The sequence below is a fragment of the Telopea speciosissima genome, chromosome 4, assembly GCF_018873765.1.
Source record: "Telopea speciosissima isolate NSW1024214 ecotype Mountain lineage chromosome 4, Tspe_v1, whole genome shotgun sequence".
NCBI lineage: Eukaryota > Viridiplantae > Streptophyta > Magnoliopsida > Proteales > Proteaceae > Telopea > Telopea speciosissima.
In genome coordinates, this window is record NC_057919.1 from 9,428,079 (window position 1) to 9,444,592 (window position 16,514).

At 40.3% G+C, this 16,514-nt stretch overlaps 2 protein-coding genes and 1 non-coding gene across 3 annotated transcripts; 1 reads left to right on the forward strand and 2 right to left on the reverse strand.

The window, feature by feature from the left end:
- The first annotated feature begins 3,141 nt into the window (after positions 1-3,141).
- On the forward strand, positions 3,142-4,443 carry LOC122657421 (acetylserotonin O-methyltransferase-like). The gene is made up of 2 exons (XM_043852119.1): positions 3,142-3,932; positions 4,118-4,443. Exons 1-2 carry the CDS (start codon positions 3,159-3,161, stop codon positions 4,412-4,414), a joined length of 1,071 nt encoding a protein of 356 aa, XP_043708054.1. The 5' UTR covers positions 3,142-3,158; the 3' UTR covers positions 4,415-4,443.
- TRNAG-GCC lies at positions 3,978-4,048 on the reverse strand. The gene has a single exon. It is a non-coding gene; the product is annotated as a tRNA-Gly (tRNA).
- Positions 4,444-5,937: 1,494 nt separating the features above from the next.
- LOC122659775 (protein GDAP2 homolog) lies at positions 5,938-6,874 on the reverse strand. The gene is made up of 3 exons (XM_043854908.1): positions 6,726-6,874; positions 6,332-6,596; positions 5,938-6,203 (listed from the first exon to the last, which is right to left on the reverse strand). The coding sequence occupies exons 1-3, from the start codon at positions 6,808-6,810 to the stop codon at positions 5,987-5,989; spliced, it is 567 nt and encodes a 188-aa protein (XP_043710843.1). The 5' UTR covers positions 6,811-6,874; the 3' UTR covers positions 5,938-5,986.
- Between the last annotated feature and the right edge of the window lie 9,640 nt (positions 6,875-16,514).

The following is a 16,514-nucleotide window of genomic DNA, read 5'->3' on the forward strand; positions in this document are numbered from 1 at the left end:
GATTATTGTCGAAGCTATGATCGAGGACAACAAAGACTACAAGTACAAGGGTGTAGGATTGATCAATTTGGATCCTCTACTACCAAGCTGCCCGGCAGGACCGTGCTGCCAAGACACGGTGAGGCGTGCAATGTTTGCCTTACCCCCACTCGGGCAAAGCCCTCGGGTAAGGGTAAGGCAGACATTGCGTGCCTCACCGTGTCTTGACAGCACCGTCCTGCCGGGCAGCTCAGCAGTAGAGGATCTGAATCTAGGATTGATGCTAGACATGGCTATGATGGCACATACTACCAATGGGAAGGAGAGGACCAAAGAGGAATGGTCTCACATTCTTGAGAAGGTCGGCTTTAGCCCCTACCTATTCATGCTTTTCAGTCCATCATCCAAGCCTATCCTTAATCACTGGGAAGAATTTTCTCTCTCTTATTGTGTTATGTTGTTTGTGTGTGTGAAATAATTTTCTTAAGAAAAAATGTTACGAAAAGTGCAACTTTTAATTGGGAGTCACTAGTTATGAGAACCTGTTGTAATAAAGTATGAATGGCAGTATAAGACTGAAATTGTTGAACAAATGTTACTTTTGAAGATGAAGTACAATCCCTTATCTTGTGATGATGAAGTACAATCTAAAATGTAGCATCAAGTTGTTGAGTCAGTGGGCTATGGCAGCTCGGCATGTGTGGGTAGGTTGGAGTTGGTTTTTTTGACATGTATGGGGCCTCTTCAATTGGCACACATATGCATGTGTTTAATCTTAAGTGTATCTATGGTCTTTTATCTAGGGAAGTGGTTGTAATTCATCCCCTAGCTTAGATGACTCAGTCAATGGCATGTGAGATCGGGTCAATTTCCACTCCTTGGTTTTGGATACTGTATATCCACACCTTGCATTTATCATGTCCTCTATTTGTACTATGTATTTTAATTTCTTTTGCTTGGCATTAGGCACACATGAATGAATAGCCTTCTTTCTATCAAAAAAAAAAAAAGTTTGTTGAATCAGTAACCACTACATAGTAGGATTGAGTCATATCAGAATGATACTCTCCTTAAAGTTTTGAAAAGACTCCTTTTGTGAAAACAATGTTAACCTACGTTTATACCACCAAGATAAAACAACACATATGAATACCTATACGTATGGATGGTACCTATACATGTGCGTATGTCTTTACAAAGAGTTGTACCCTTACCACGTTGAAATTTGAAATGTATAACCTACACCCACATTAGGACCTGACTCGGCCACCATGGCTCGATGCGTGTGCGTGTGAAAAGGTGTCTTACCCCCACCCAACTCGGACATCCCCAACAAGGGATACTTTCCTTTTAAACCCATATTCCTTAGCAATCTTATGAATACTTATAAACTCCTCACACTTGTTTGTGAGCAATGCGCTAAAAAAAAAGTTCCTTTGTTGTTTTGCTCTCTTACAAAAGCAACAAGCTACAAGATGGGAGGGTTAATAAAATGTTTTAGGCTTAAACTTTTTAATAAGCAAGTACAACAATTCCCTTAAAGTTTCGAAACAAATGTAGAAGATAGCAAAGAAATATCAAACTACTAAGCATATTACACATAATAGGACACATCATTTTGTCAGATGTCAATCGATCGGTGTAGACACCTCATTTTGTCACTCTGGTATAAACTAGGCGATGATGATCAAGGTGTTCCAAGATGTTGGAGGACTCATTTTTTATAGCTCTAGAGGTCCCTCATGCCCCAGTGGTTTGAACAAAACTCATTCCAAATCAAATTTCTCAGGGATGAATGTTGATGTACAATAGACCATGTTTGACGTCAAAGTCCTCGAGTCGAGGTTGAGTGTGCCTCCTTCAATGCACATTCGACATCAAGGTTTATGCTTTTGATGTTGAACAGAGCTCCTTCTACGTCATATTTTAAGTTTTCTAAGAGTGAGAGATCCAATAGACGATGTTTCTTAATTTCAGAAAACATGGTAGGAAAGAGGGAATTTAATCCTCTCCAATTCATAAGTGTGTAGTGCGACAGTCGACAATACTAGGTGGAGATGTCAACACCTGGCAGCTAGGACATCCAACAGTCCATATCAATGAGTTTGAACCGTTGGATGTCCGAGCAGCCAAGTGTCACCATCTCCAACTAGCACTGCCGCACTGCACACTTTTAAGAATTTTAGAAGATTATTTTTTGAGGAAAGAGTGACTATTCAGTTGGAAATGATGCTAACACAAAAATGGAAAAAATTGAAAATTGACATGTAACACTCCACCATTCGTATGTCTAGACTAACTACTCTAGGCGTACGTGCAGTGGATTTGAACTAATGTATCCAACGATTAACATGGATTAGATGGATGTGTGAGCAAGTGAACGTACATCTCATAATCAATCATATGTTTATTTTGTTTCCACAAATACCCCTCCTCCCCTTGTAAATGACAAAAATAGGATAGATGGTTGCCTCTCACATGTACGTGCACCTATGCACGTACATGCAAAGGTACCGAACTCACGAATGACATGTATCAGTATCGTTTGAGTTTAATATCAACATCGATCAGATGGATCAACCAAAAAGTTAGATCAAGCCAGCAAAATCATCCCAATACGACCTAATCCATATCGGTGTTCACATCAATATCGGCCGAGATATGGGTGCCAATACCGATACTTATAATTATGAATGAGATGAATGTGTGTAATTTGGATGTCTCATGTTGCAAAATGCCTTATGTTAAACAAATATAAATAACAATATATCGTAGCAAAAGTAAATCTTGACTTCTTACCAAAAAACAAAAGAAAGTAAATCTTATCTTGATTTAGTGCGCATTCTTACAAAAAAAAAAAACAAAAAAGATTTAGTGCGCATTATTAGTAAAGGTTCATTATCACGTGGTTAATATATGCCATTTTGTCTTTTTAATAGCATATTTCCCTAAAAGCTTGTGAAAATTACAAATAAGGTTTTACTTTTTCTCCGTAATTGAAACAGTGACCTTCAAAACATGATTAATGTGAATCTGATGCTCAGATGATGTGCCTCTTTCCTTCCTTCCTTATTTAATCTGTTTTTCCCCTTATTCCAAACATAGTTGAGCTCGAATTCCACTTGCGTTCAGCATTCTAGTTTAGAGAGAAAGAGGAAATGGGAGCAAGAAGAGGAGAGATGACGGAGATTGAGAAGGAAGAAGATGCAGAAGCGGAAGTGGAGATATGGAGGTACGTATTTGGTTTTGTGGAAACGGGAGTGGTGAAGTGCGCTATCGAACTGGGCATAGCGGATGCTATGGAGGCTCATGGTGAAGAACCCATGACGCTCTCTCAGCTATCTGCCACTCTTGGCTGTCCGCCATCTCCACTCTACCGCATACTACGCTTCTTAGTACATCGTAGAGTCTTCAAAGAGAAACCCATTACCAACATTAGAAGCCAGGAGAACCAGAAGGACACAACGGGTTACGCCCTGACGCCCATCTCTCGTCGCTTGATCAGAAATGGAGAAGGTAACTTGGCGGCCTTGATACTCTTAGAGAGTAGCCCAGTGATTCTGGCCCCGTGGCAGACTCTCGCTACCCGTATTCGCGATGGCAGGTTGGCACCTTTCGAGGCGACCCATGGGAATGACATTTGGGAATGCACAGCACGAGACCCAGGTTTTTCCAAGCTCATCAACGATGCCATGGCTTGCGACGCTAGGGTGGCGGTGCCTGCCATTGTGGAGGGCTGTGCGAAGCTGTTCGAGGGGGTCGGCACGGTTGTAGATGTGGGCGGAGGTAATGGGACGACGCTGAGGATGCTAGTGAATTCCTTTCCATGGCTTAGAGGCATCAATTTTGACCTCCCTTATGTTGTGTCCACGGCGCTTCCATGTGATGGAGTTGATCACATAGGAGGAGACATGTTCCACTCTGTTCCCCAAGCTGACGCTGCCTTTCTTATGGTTAGTAAGAACTAAACCAAAACTAATTAAAATAAAAAATTTAAATGCACCAGCCGGGAATCGAACCCGGGTCTGTACCGTGGCAGGGTACTATTCTACCACTAGACCACTGGTGCTGAAAGATGTTGATACGATCATGGTTAATTTATTTCTTAAAATAGTTTTTGATAGTTTGATACTTGCAGTGGATCCTACATGATTGGGGAGATGAGGAGTGCATCCAAATCCTGAAGAAATGTAGAGAGGCGATTGTCGAGGCCGACGGGAAGGTGATTATCGTCGAAGCCGTAATCGAGGACAACAAAGACTATAAGTACAAGAGTGTAGGATTGATGCTAGACATGGCTATGATGACACATACTAACAATGGGAAGGAGAGGACCAAAGAGGAATGGTCTCACCTTCTTGACAAGGCTGGGTTTAGGCGCTACACTTTCACAACCATTCCTACTGTCCAATCCATCATCCAGGCCTATCCTTAATCACTTATAAGAAACCAGCATTAATCTCTCGTTCTTTTGTTGTGTTGTGTGCGAAAAATAGTTGTCTTAGGGACAAAGGTTATGGGCTCCATGGGTTTATATCATGGAGATTAAGTTGTTTTCAATTGATGTTGTTGGATGGATATATTAATATTAGATCCGTAATGGTTTGCATCTTGTGGATTAATTGACCATTAATCCTTGATTTATTAATGGTTCAATTATTTTCAACTTTTTGTTGTTGAAAACTTCATTATTCCATGTAATGATATTTGCTTGGGCCTAGGTTTATGGGATTATGAAAAAAATTTGTGTTAATTAAGCTAACAAATGGAAATAACTAACGACCATTGAAAGGAAAAAAAAAAAACATTAAGCCAACCTCCAACCCCATGAGAGATCTATCTTCTACTTAAAACTTTTATCTTCTCTTAATCAGAAGAAAAACCAAAAAAATTTAAACTTTTTGTGGGCCCCCTTTAAATAAATCTTGCAAGCGATTTGTAGATCTCTTGTCCAGCCTTCATTCTTTACTCTTTTTTATTTTATCAAAGTATGCTTGATTTTTCAATATAATTTTCAATATTTTTTTGTTATAATTCATGAAAATGGGTATTATATTCAGAATTATTATGGGTTAATAATGGAGCAACATTCTTTGCCTAGGAGTATATCTAAGCTGCGTCCAGACACATGAGACGGATTAACGTTGTTTCTCTTTTATAAAAAACTATTTTCATAGCAAAGAATTGAAAAAAAAAAAACACTTATGTGAAAAGAACATTCTCTCAAAACAAAAACGTCATTAAATGGGCTTACAGAGTATCTTAGACCATTCGTACATAAAATGATGTTTTATTAAGAAACCTAGAATGGTGGATTTCCTTAATCGAGCAATCAAAAAAAAATTGTCCATGTAAAAGAGATGTAGACACGCCACTAATATTGTAGTACATGCATTCTCACATTCGCTCTCTGTAGTCTCTTTCCTTCGTATGGGTTGGATTAGAACATATTGGCGTAGGTCACATTCCCGGACAAAATTACCCATATATACTCTGACTGGCTGACAGACCATCAGACCATTTCTGGTTCTATTAGCCTATTTATTTTATTTTTGGTGGAATGATTAGCCTATTTAAACCTATTTATGACCTTGTATAGCCTGATTAATCAATTAGTCTGATTAATAAAACCCAATCCAATTGTTTATTCACGAAGCTTCCCAGCCTTCCCTAATCTAAACTGCCACCTTTGTTTGCTGGTTTAACGTATACATAAGTTGCCACTTGCCAGGAGGTTTTGTCCTTCAGTTATAACTTCCTACCCCATTTCCCATCCATCAAGAAAAGTAAATCGTTAACGGACAAGTGATGGGACTCAACGCCAACTCTTTCGCATTCATTACCCTTTTTTCTTCTAAAATTTCCAAAAAGGGCCTCGATATTTACAAAGGATTATTCACATTTGGTGTCTCCCTATGAAAACTCCAAACAGCCAAACTAACCACCCCCCCTGCGCATTCTAGAGACCAACAGCTCACCAACTCTTATCAGTAACTAATAAAAGCCCCTAGGAGATACATCTCATGGAGTACAGAGAAACGGGAGAGTCCGTTGGCACACCGTACACCCTAGGGTGATCACTTTCCAAACCATAGTTCATCATCGGACGGTACTCCAGCTCCTCATCATGATCGTACACGAATTCCGGTATCTCAATTTCCTTCCTCCGTACGTGCTTCCACAGAAACTCCAGCCTGCTCATGTATTTTAGCTTCCCGTACAACCTGCAACACACAAGAAAAAAAGCCCATAGTAAAAGTGTCACTAATATGCGCCGTGCAGGTGCTCAGATTGACGAATTGGAATGTCTAAGATGCGCCATAAGGAAAAGTGTAAGTGGTTGAACCATTACCCTCCGCTGAAGAGAAAACGACCGAAAGTGGCGAAGAAAAGCCTGGACTGGAAATCCGGATGAACAAAGTAAATCGCCTCGAGATTTTCCTTCACATTGATCGGGATAGCTTCGTATATCGATCTTAGGGTTGAGATTTTTGGGAAATTCTCGCTCCTCTGCACGTTCGTGTGCACGTAAACCACCGAGAATGGACGGTCTTCCAACTGAGGGAAGATCTTCTCCTCCAAATAATTCTTCAGAGCCTCGCCACTCAAATTCCTTGCTGGCGATGGCCAGTCACAGAAAAGAGGAAAAAAGAAAGAAGAAGAAAATAAAACTAATCAGAGTCACCTTGACTCGTTCAAGTTCAGGACTGGAGAAAGATGAAGAAGAGAATAATAAGAAATCTCACCAGAGAACAACTTTCCAATGACGCGGAGAATCTTTCGCCCACGCTTGTCCCTTCCCTGGACTTTGAAAATGTCCGATTTCTCCATGATCTGCAATTGTTAGTTGGTATAGAGAAGCTCAAATATTCATGACTATAGGGATCTATTTGTCCATTTATCAATCTGTTTGGAAAAAGAAAGAGGTTGGTGGTAAGCGATTACAAGAGACATGGTTTATATAGTTCGGGACTTGGGGGAGGGAGGGGGACTCGTGAGAGTAACCGCAAGCTCTTATCCGGTTGGCTTGAAACTGGAAACTTGAAAACTGGGGAAGTTACAGGGAATATTCGGGAGTATCTTCTCTTTTGGACCGGGTGGAGAACGTGAACTAGAAAACTCCCTCAGGCCTCAGGGGTGTCATGTGTGTCTTTTTTATTTTTTTGTTGTTTACGGAAAAAAAGAAAAATGAAAGACGTTCTCTGCGTATGATGCAGGGCCACGCCGCATGCACCAACTAAGCTAATAAGAACATGCACGGCAGCACAATGGACGGTAAAATTTTTATCATACATCGAAGGTATGGACACATGACTGTCATTCAGTATCCCACACAGGGAACTCCCCCCCCCCCCCCCCTTCTAAAAGAAAACTCCAAAAAAGATTTAATTTTCCCTCCACCGATAAAAGATGGTTCACCCATCAACCATCCTAGGGTTCACAAACCCCTCCTAAGGCTTTTGCATATTCCAATTTAATATCTCAAAAACCAAGACCCCCAGCTTTCTTATTTCTACGTATGAATATGATGGCCAAGCAAAAGCTACAAATATGATCAAGATTTTCTTACCCACAATTGATAAGAGACTTTCTTTCCGGTCAGATAGTTTGGATTGAGCCCTTTCTATATTGTGGGAAAATAAAGTCTTCTTTGAACGACCAAAGCTAGTAGGGAGTTCCCAAATATTTACCCAAATCATTAACAACTTTAACTTGGTGATAGTGGATATAACCCCTTTAATAGGAAGAGGGGTACTGGGACTAAATCAGATACTAGACTTAGTGTCACGCCCCCATCCCAACAAGGGATAAAATACATTATAAGGGGTGACTAGGACAACGCTTGTCATCCTACTAAGCTGCCAGGATCACTGACACAGTGTCCCAACGCACAGTCATAACTAATATTAAAATAATATAATATCAGAGTGCGGAAAGGGAAATATTACATTCCAAATGATCAGTAGTTTTGCGGAAGCGTATAAAATCAATAGTTACAAGATGATCAAAGCCTAGATGATAAATACTGTAGTTAATCCATTTTTCATTACCATCTAATAATGATTAAGAAGGGTAAAACAGTAAATATTTTTACATGGGCCTATGCCCTAAAATAAACAAAAGGGGAACAAGTCCCAAGAATTCTCACGGCCCGTAGGCGCAATCGTCACAAGGACACCCGTTGCCATGTTCCTCTAACACGACTTGGCTCCTCGTACTGCATCATAATCTAAAAATTGTGTACACGAGGGGTTAGCTCTCCACGAGCCAGTGAGGGGATGGGGATGCACAAACACACAATTCACATAGTCCAATGATGCATGCATATGTTAAGTAAATTTTCCACCTAACATCACAACTAAGTCGAGGTATATGCTATCTGTGACAACTCGGAGACACTGTGGGTCACTTAACTTATCGCCACAATGAAACCTCAATTGTCACGTGGGACCTACGCCGATCGAAGCCTCCAAGACCACTCGGTGCGGACCCGATAACCAATACTACCATGATGGCCTCTCCCACCTCCACAGAATCCGGTGTACTGATTACCCAACACCTAAACCCCTGTTGGTAAGGGTCGTAGCATAAGGGTGTAAAATCCTAGCCACAGCTACATGCAAGTCCTATCGTCCCGAGAGGTAATCCGGGCGCATCAACTTTTCATCTGGTTTAGTGCCCGGTTACCAAGACGCACGCGCATCTGATTCAACATGACATTCAACATAATTTCTTCATAAATGTATATAGTGTTGGGGTTTAGACACGCACCCACCGCACGAGACCCATCAAAGTAAAGCATCTCCAATTAACATCATAACATTCATATATAAAAGTATGCAATATGCGTAAGCATGCTTAATAATTTATAATGATGACATATATACAATGCAATAATAATATCAAGCCCAAACAACCAAACCCACTCACAATATGTGTTATGCCCCAATGTTATGAGTTGTCGCCTCGATCAAGCAATAAGCCACAAGATGAATATATTAACCTAAACAAAGAGTGAAATAAGGTTAAACGAGCGAAGGGAAAGGATCCCCAAAAGGTCTCCCATAATCACTTAAGTATAAGGTTTCAGAAACAAAGTGGTTGCAGGAGTGGTTTCATGCCCAAATTCTGCAACCACATGTAAATCCTAGGAAACCAGGGGTTCAGGACAGTTTTAGTCAAGGTCGGATGCGGATAGGATGTGGTTTGATGTGGTTTGAACAAAACCAGAGTGTAAATCCGAGCTTCACGAGGGGCTCAGGACAATTTTAGTCAAGGTCGGATGCGAGATGTGGTTTTAAAGCTGAAACCGAGTGTAAATCCGAGCTTCACGAGGGCTCAGGACAATTTTAGTCAAGGTCGGATGCGGATGTGGTTTGAAAAGCGAAGCAGAGTGTAAATCCGAGCTTCACAGGGGCCTTCTCGGGAAGGTAATTTCAGGGTGGTTTCTTGCTAGGGATTCATTTTCCAAGGGGTTTAAAGGTAGGGAGGCTTCAAGAAAGCTTCCTCCTAGGTCCATTAGGGTTCTAAGACTTCATTAGGTCCATGTAATCCCATGGATTTAAGAGGGAAAACAAAGAGAACCTAAATTAGGACATAATAGGGTAGAAACCTTAAATTTCTTAAATGGAAAGAGATTACTTAGGCTTAGGGCTTGTAATGGAGTGAAATAACTCCACTATAGTGTAGGTTTAGAGGTTCCATCGATTTCTTGGGTTCCAAGAGAACCCTAGGTCGAATTTCTCCCATTTCCCAAACCTCAAAACTCAAAATAGATGAAGAGATGTTGGTTTCAATGGCTTACCTTCCCCAATGTAGAAAAGCTCCACGTAGAGGGCTTCACAAGGTGAGGTTCCAAGCCTTCAACCAAGCTTTTCCATTCCTCCTTCTCCTTTTCTCCTTCCTTCTTTCTCCTTTTCTCCTTCCTTCTTTCTTCTTTCCTTCTTTCTTCTTTCTTCTTTCTCCTTTCTCTCCTCTTTCTCTCCTCCACGATTTAGGTTAGATGGGAGAAGAAATGAAAATGAATGCCCCCCCCCCTTTTGTCTTATTTATAGAAAATGGGCTTGGGTCCTTTAAGTTAAATGGGTCAAAAATTAAATGGGTGGATCCAAGATAAATGGGTCATTAGGCCAAATGGATAGTTTAAGTTAAATGGGTCAAGAGGGCTTCATGGGTTGACCCATGGTCTTATTTAGGGTAAAGGAATGGGTTAACCCATCTTTGGGTCAAATAGAGTTAAATGGGCCTGCCCACAACCTTAATTAGGGAAAAGCCCATTCTTAGCTGGGTTCATAAGAGATGGGTATAAGTCCCCAATGTACTTCCTAAAGGTACGTGGGACCCGAACTTAAATTATTCCCTTCTCTCAAGAAATAGCTCGAGCGGTTCAAGCCCGGACCCGCACTTCGAGGTTACCAAGGGAAGAATAATTAATAAGACTTGAGGCTAGAACTTACTATTTCCTTGTCATGGTTTGTCCCCCATGACCCCGAATAGTTTCCTCCACAGGTAAACCCGCACTGTGGTCAATAATTTTGTAGCTGGGTTTGACCACTAGTGAGAACAGCTCACCAGCATACGTGGCAGTGATAACCACACGTCACGGGGAAAAATAAAAATTAATTATGATCCGGGGTGCGGGTATAACACTTAGACATGTTCAAAGATTGACCTGAAACATTACAATAATCCCTAATAAGATTCAAAAGGGTGTTATATTCATCAAACAAGCCTTCAAGAAATTAAACCATCATCAGCAAAAAGAAGGTTTGAAACAGAATCACTACATCGAATGGCCTTGATACCTTTAATGATTTTTTATTGTTCAATTTTTAAAAGAAGGGAGGAAAATGTTTCTTGACAAAATATAAATAGATAAGGGCTAAGTAGACAGCCTTGCCTAAGACCCTTATGGGGAAAAATGGCCAACAAGAGAGTCATTCTATTTCATATGATAAGATATTATAGACACACATAGCATCACCCAATTAACCCAAATGGCATTGAAACCAAATTTGAAAAGCAAATGTTCAAGGAAAGACTATTCAACCTTATCATAAGCCTTATAAAGATCAAATTTTAATGTCATTAAACTAGGGTTGCAACAAGATCGGGTTGGGCCAGGCTTTATAGAACCCTAGTCCAATCCTGAGTCCCCTTAGTTGGGCTCATGCCCGATCTGACACTGACTCAGGGTCTGAAAAATCCAACCCTGACCGCCCTTAGGGTCGGGCTGGGCTGACCCTGATTGGCCATGACCATGGTGAGGGGGAAGGAAATGCATGAGTTGGAATGGGCCAAAGAGAAAATTATTAATTTTACGTAAAATAACGCTATAATAAAATGTATTATATCACTTATTATCTTCATATATAATATATTATATATCAATATATATTTTATAGTATATATTAAAATAGGGTCAGTCCAGGCTTAGCCCGAGGCCTCAACCCTGGCCCGACCCGACCCTGACTCAAGGCCAAAAATTTCTAGCCTGATCCGCCACCCTCAGGGCCAAATATCTCAGCCCCGACCCTGTTCGGGCTCAGGGCGGGTTCGGGCCGACAGGGCCAAACTTGCACCCCTACATTAAACCATCCTTACACTTGAAAATTTTCATGTCATAAAGAGTTTCATGGACAACATACACATTATCATAAATATATAGCTCTAGATGGAATAAAAGCACTTTGAAAAGGGTTAAGGGTTGATAAGAGAATTCAGAATTGGTTTAAGTCTATTCACAATGTATTTTGCTATAATTTTCATATATCACTGTGCATAGACTTATTCGTCTAAAATGATTCCTTTCACAAGAGCATTTTTGTTTTGGTATAATAGCAATCAGTGTTCTATTAAATCTACGCAACATGTGACCCTAATGAAGTAACCATTGAACAACCCTAATAACAACCGAACCAATAGTATTCCAATGCAGTTGAAAATTTTTGCTGCCTGCCATCAAAACCTGCGACTTTATAGGATCTTATTTGAAAAGTTACAAATTTAATCTCAGCAGAAGTAAAAGGTAAACAAAGTTTATATTTCTGGTCATCTAAGACTCTATAATCAACACACTCAAGATAAGCCAAAAGATTATTAAGCCTCGATGACTCATTTAAAGAATTAAAGTGATCTTTTCCTCGTACCTGAATTGTCAAAGACTGTCGATCCAAGGCTTGCCCTGGTTGTTCCCTACTCCCTTGGGAGAATTGCGTCTGAAGCTTGATTAGTGGTTCAAGTCTCCTTAGCGACACCAAATCCATATTTACTTGCAGACCTACTCACCATTTAAAACTTTCGAACAGGTAATGAAATTGAACCGTCTTCTATGCATAGTTGTTGCATGAAAGAAACCATTGTTTTTATCTCCCTCTTTAAGCCACTGAACACGAGATCATTGTGCCCATTATGATTCCTCTTGTCTCAAAACCTCTTCCAGTTTTCCCCATTCTTTAATCTGTTCTTGTTGAAGAGCAAATCTTTGTGAGTGCTTCAGAAATTTTGTCTAGCTCTACTCTCAACTGCAAGTTTCATCTTAATTGTTCTTAAAGTTTTGGAACACCATTGATGCAGTTTAAAGCCACAATGCTTAAGCTTAAGAAACAGTTGATGTGAAACGGATCCCGAGAAATTTGTCTCCCAAGCTTTAGAAACAACCTCTCCTAGTTCTAGATGATCCATCCGCTTAGATTCAAAATGGAATGTACGGCGGGGTTTTTTAATAGGGAGGAATTTTACAACCATCGGAGTATGATCTGACGCCACCATAAGATGTTTGTAAACTTTTGCAAGACCCTTAAGACGAAGGAAATCCCCATTACCCAAAACTTTATCAATGTTTTTCATTAGCTTGTTTGACCAGGAAATTTTAGGACCTAAAAAAAGAAACTCCGGAATTTTATTTTGTTTTTGGTAAACGAAACTCCAGATTTTAGGATCCATTAAATGACATGCATTAATAGCAAATAAGAATTCAGAAGAATTTCCAGAAATTCTTAATTCAACCTCCATATTTATCGTCCACATAAATTATTTCATTAAAATCTCCTAAGCAAAGCCAAGTCCTAAGAAATAGGGATAAAAATCCTCTCAAATTCTTTAATTTGACAATACCTGGCAATGCTGCCTTTAAAGAATGACACATGGCATTTTTGGATCGTGCGGTTGATGTTAAAGAGACCCATTAAGTGCCAGTGAAATCCATATTATATCCGGATCTTCTCAGATGACCCACCCGCTTTGAAACCCAAAAATGCACCAAATCCCTAATCTGCAGAGAAGAACGACGGAGAAGAACCAGTAGAACGGTCATCTCGTTCGACGGTCAAGACACTGGCGTTGCTACAAATCCAACGGCAAACTTGCCCTCTGTTTCTTTTTCTTTTTTTTTATGTTTCTTTTTCTTCTTTTATTCTGTTGTCCTTTATTTGGGCCTGTAATGTAACTTCCCCATCCCTTGATTCGGTTCATCTCGGCTTTGCTCTCTGACCCATCGCTCTAAATCGCGAGCTCTCGCCGGTAATCGAAAATCCAGCCATATCTTCAAGCAATCTTCCCCCCTGTAACATGTTCCCTTCCCCCATTTTTATTTTTGTTTTGTTCATCGCATCGTACTCGTTATGACCAACCTTCGCCAGAAATCTGTCCATCTGAAGTGACCATCCGGTCATCTTCTCTGGGGTGATCATCCCTAGTTCTCTTCTTCCAGTGGAAGCTGCCGTCTGCCTTTGTCTGAAAACCCAAATGCTAGAATATGGAAAGACGGAGAAGATCGAGATGGTTTGCAGGTTAGGGGTTAGATAAGAAATGGGAATAGGCATGGTGACGGTTTCGGTTAGATGGGGTTTTAGAAGAAAGTAGAATAAAGGAAGGAGAAGAGGGTGGGACAGCCATGGAGATTTCTCGGAGAGGAAAAGGATAACAGCATAGAGAGTGTTCGTCATCATCGTTTTGGGATTCAAAGCGGGTGGGTCATCTAAGAAGATCCGGAAGTAATATGGGTTTCACTTGCACTTAATGGGTTTCTTTAACATCAGCCGCACGATCAAAAATGACATGTGTCACTCTCTAAAGGCAGCATTGCCAGGTATTGCCAGATCAGAGAATTGGAGACGATTTTTATCCTAGAAATAGTACTGCTTAGTTGGATTAGCTTATGCCAAAATGAGTTTCGAGTTTCCAGTTTCCAGTTTCCAGCCAAAATTCCGTGGATACATATACCCCCAAAATCCGCAGCTCAGATGAAGGCGAGAAGGCGAAGCCCTTGCCATAAGGAAGGGCCTGCTGGAGGGGATCACCCTGGCTGTGGAATTGTGGATCATATTATGATCGAGTCTGACAATCAAGAAGTCATATCTTACCTCCAAGGTCAAAAGAAGATGGTTCCCCTGTCACTGGAATCTATTATCTAGGACATCAAATTTTTTAGTTTGTGTGTTTTGAACTGTTCTTTTTCCTTTGTCTTTAGGGATATCAACACTATGGTTGATTCCCTAGTTTGGAAGGCACTGTCAATGCCGTGTACGATAATATGATTTAAGTGGTTGATTGAAACATTTGACCTATCCACTACGTGTTATACACGAGCTAATCAATAGATTTCCCTTTATCGGAAAAAAAAAATGTCAAAATTCAACGAAGTAGAGTTTATCAGGTGACAGAATAAACTTCAAATCAAAGATCATGAAATAGTGCACAATAGCAATCGGGTATTTAAGCATACATGACATATATGTGGGGATGCGCACATAAATATATGTGGGCTTATTTGATTGAATTTGACTTTGAAATTGGACATGTCCGATCCAAACCATACTATCTCTATTTAACAGTCAAAATAACCACATCATCTATCCATGTTGTATGATAAGAATGACGTTCAAACATTAAACTGTGTCAAATGAATATTTTTCCACCAAATTACACATGTAAATAAATTAGAATTTGATTGAAGGGTCAAAAAAACTATAAATTAATCCAACCATATGGGGAGACATTATCCAAACGTTTACTTAGAATATTGTAATTAATCTGCAAAGAAGGCCGTCACCCCCAAAGATCTGACGTGGGTTCTTCTCATCGTGAGTGCGAAGCTATCTTTCAGCATAATCCTTCCAATCTCCAATCTTTTGTTCTCCCAAAATCATGTCATGCTAAGGGAACAGTTTGATCTCATACTTAAGTTTAAAGATTCCATACAAAACAAAATGTCAACTGATGTTGCTATTTAAACTAAGGGTAAGAGAACGCTAACTGGTCGTGTAGCCTTTGCATCAGCGCATGAGCCAATGAGAGTGCACACAGAGGCATTGTTTTGGATTGGATAGTTGATTTCACTAAGGCATTTTTTTTGCATGCTCCTGTACCTTGGCGCAAGAACCATGCGATCGGTTAGCGTTTTTTTTCCCTTAGAGGGAAAAAGAACACTACCTGGTTGTGTGCGACGCAGAGCTCTTGCGCCTAGACATAGGATCACGTAAAATGACCGTCGCATCCTCAAGAATTTCCTCCTTTCCGTGGGGTCTAATGGTCATTTTGGGCTGCTCTTTGTCTAGGCGTAGAAGCCATCCACCGCATGGGACTGGTAGCATTCTTTTCCCCCAAAAGACAAATATTTGAATATTTTTGGATCAGGGAAACAAATTAAAGGATCCCGATGAATGGGAAGGGGACACTCCTAATATAACCCAAATTGAATCATTCTTACAAGTCTTCAGTAATAATTTACTAGAAAAACGTTCAACTCACAATGGATAGCTCCCTTAGCTTGTAGTTGGTCTGTGAGCCCTTGAGTAGGATAGACCCAAAAAAAACAAAAAAACAATGGATAGCTTTTGCATTTTCAGACAATGGTACACTTAGGGGTGTCAATCTGTCGATTAGGTCTGATTTCGATTTGGGTTGATTTGGTTTTGATGTGGGAATGGTGAATCCAAAATGAAACCAATAAGGAAAGTTAGGTTTCGGTTTCGATTCGATTTGTTTCAGGTTGTATCGGTTTATAATCAGGTCGGCTTCGATTTTGATCCGATTTGGATTCAGTTTAACATACATATTTATACAAAACTATGAAAAATACTAATTTTTTTAATGGATTTCGGGTTGTTATCGATTTCTTATTGGGATAGATCTGTTTGGTTTTAGTTTTGGTTAGGGTTTTGAGCCAGCTTTGATTTCAATGACAAGTTTTATGGTTTTTGGTGTAGTTTGGTTTGGTTTCAGGAGCGTAATATCCCAATCCGAAACCTGATCAGTGTACCCGGTTCGGTCCTACTTTTGACACCCCTAACTCATACACTTGTAGGGTAGTGGTCTACCGAATCGTTATCACCTCCAATTCCCTCCAATCCCTCATATAGGAGTGAAAATGACCACCTTACCCACTACCCAAACACACTGCCCAAGGTGGGGTAAGGTGGTCATTTCTACTCCTATGTGAGGGATTGGAAGGAATTGAAGCGGACAGTGAATTGGAGGTGATAAAAATTCGTGGTCCGCCGGGTAACAGTGAAAGATTGTTTTGCCCCCAATAC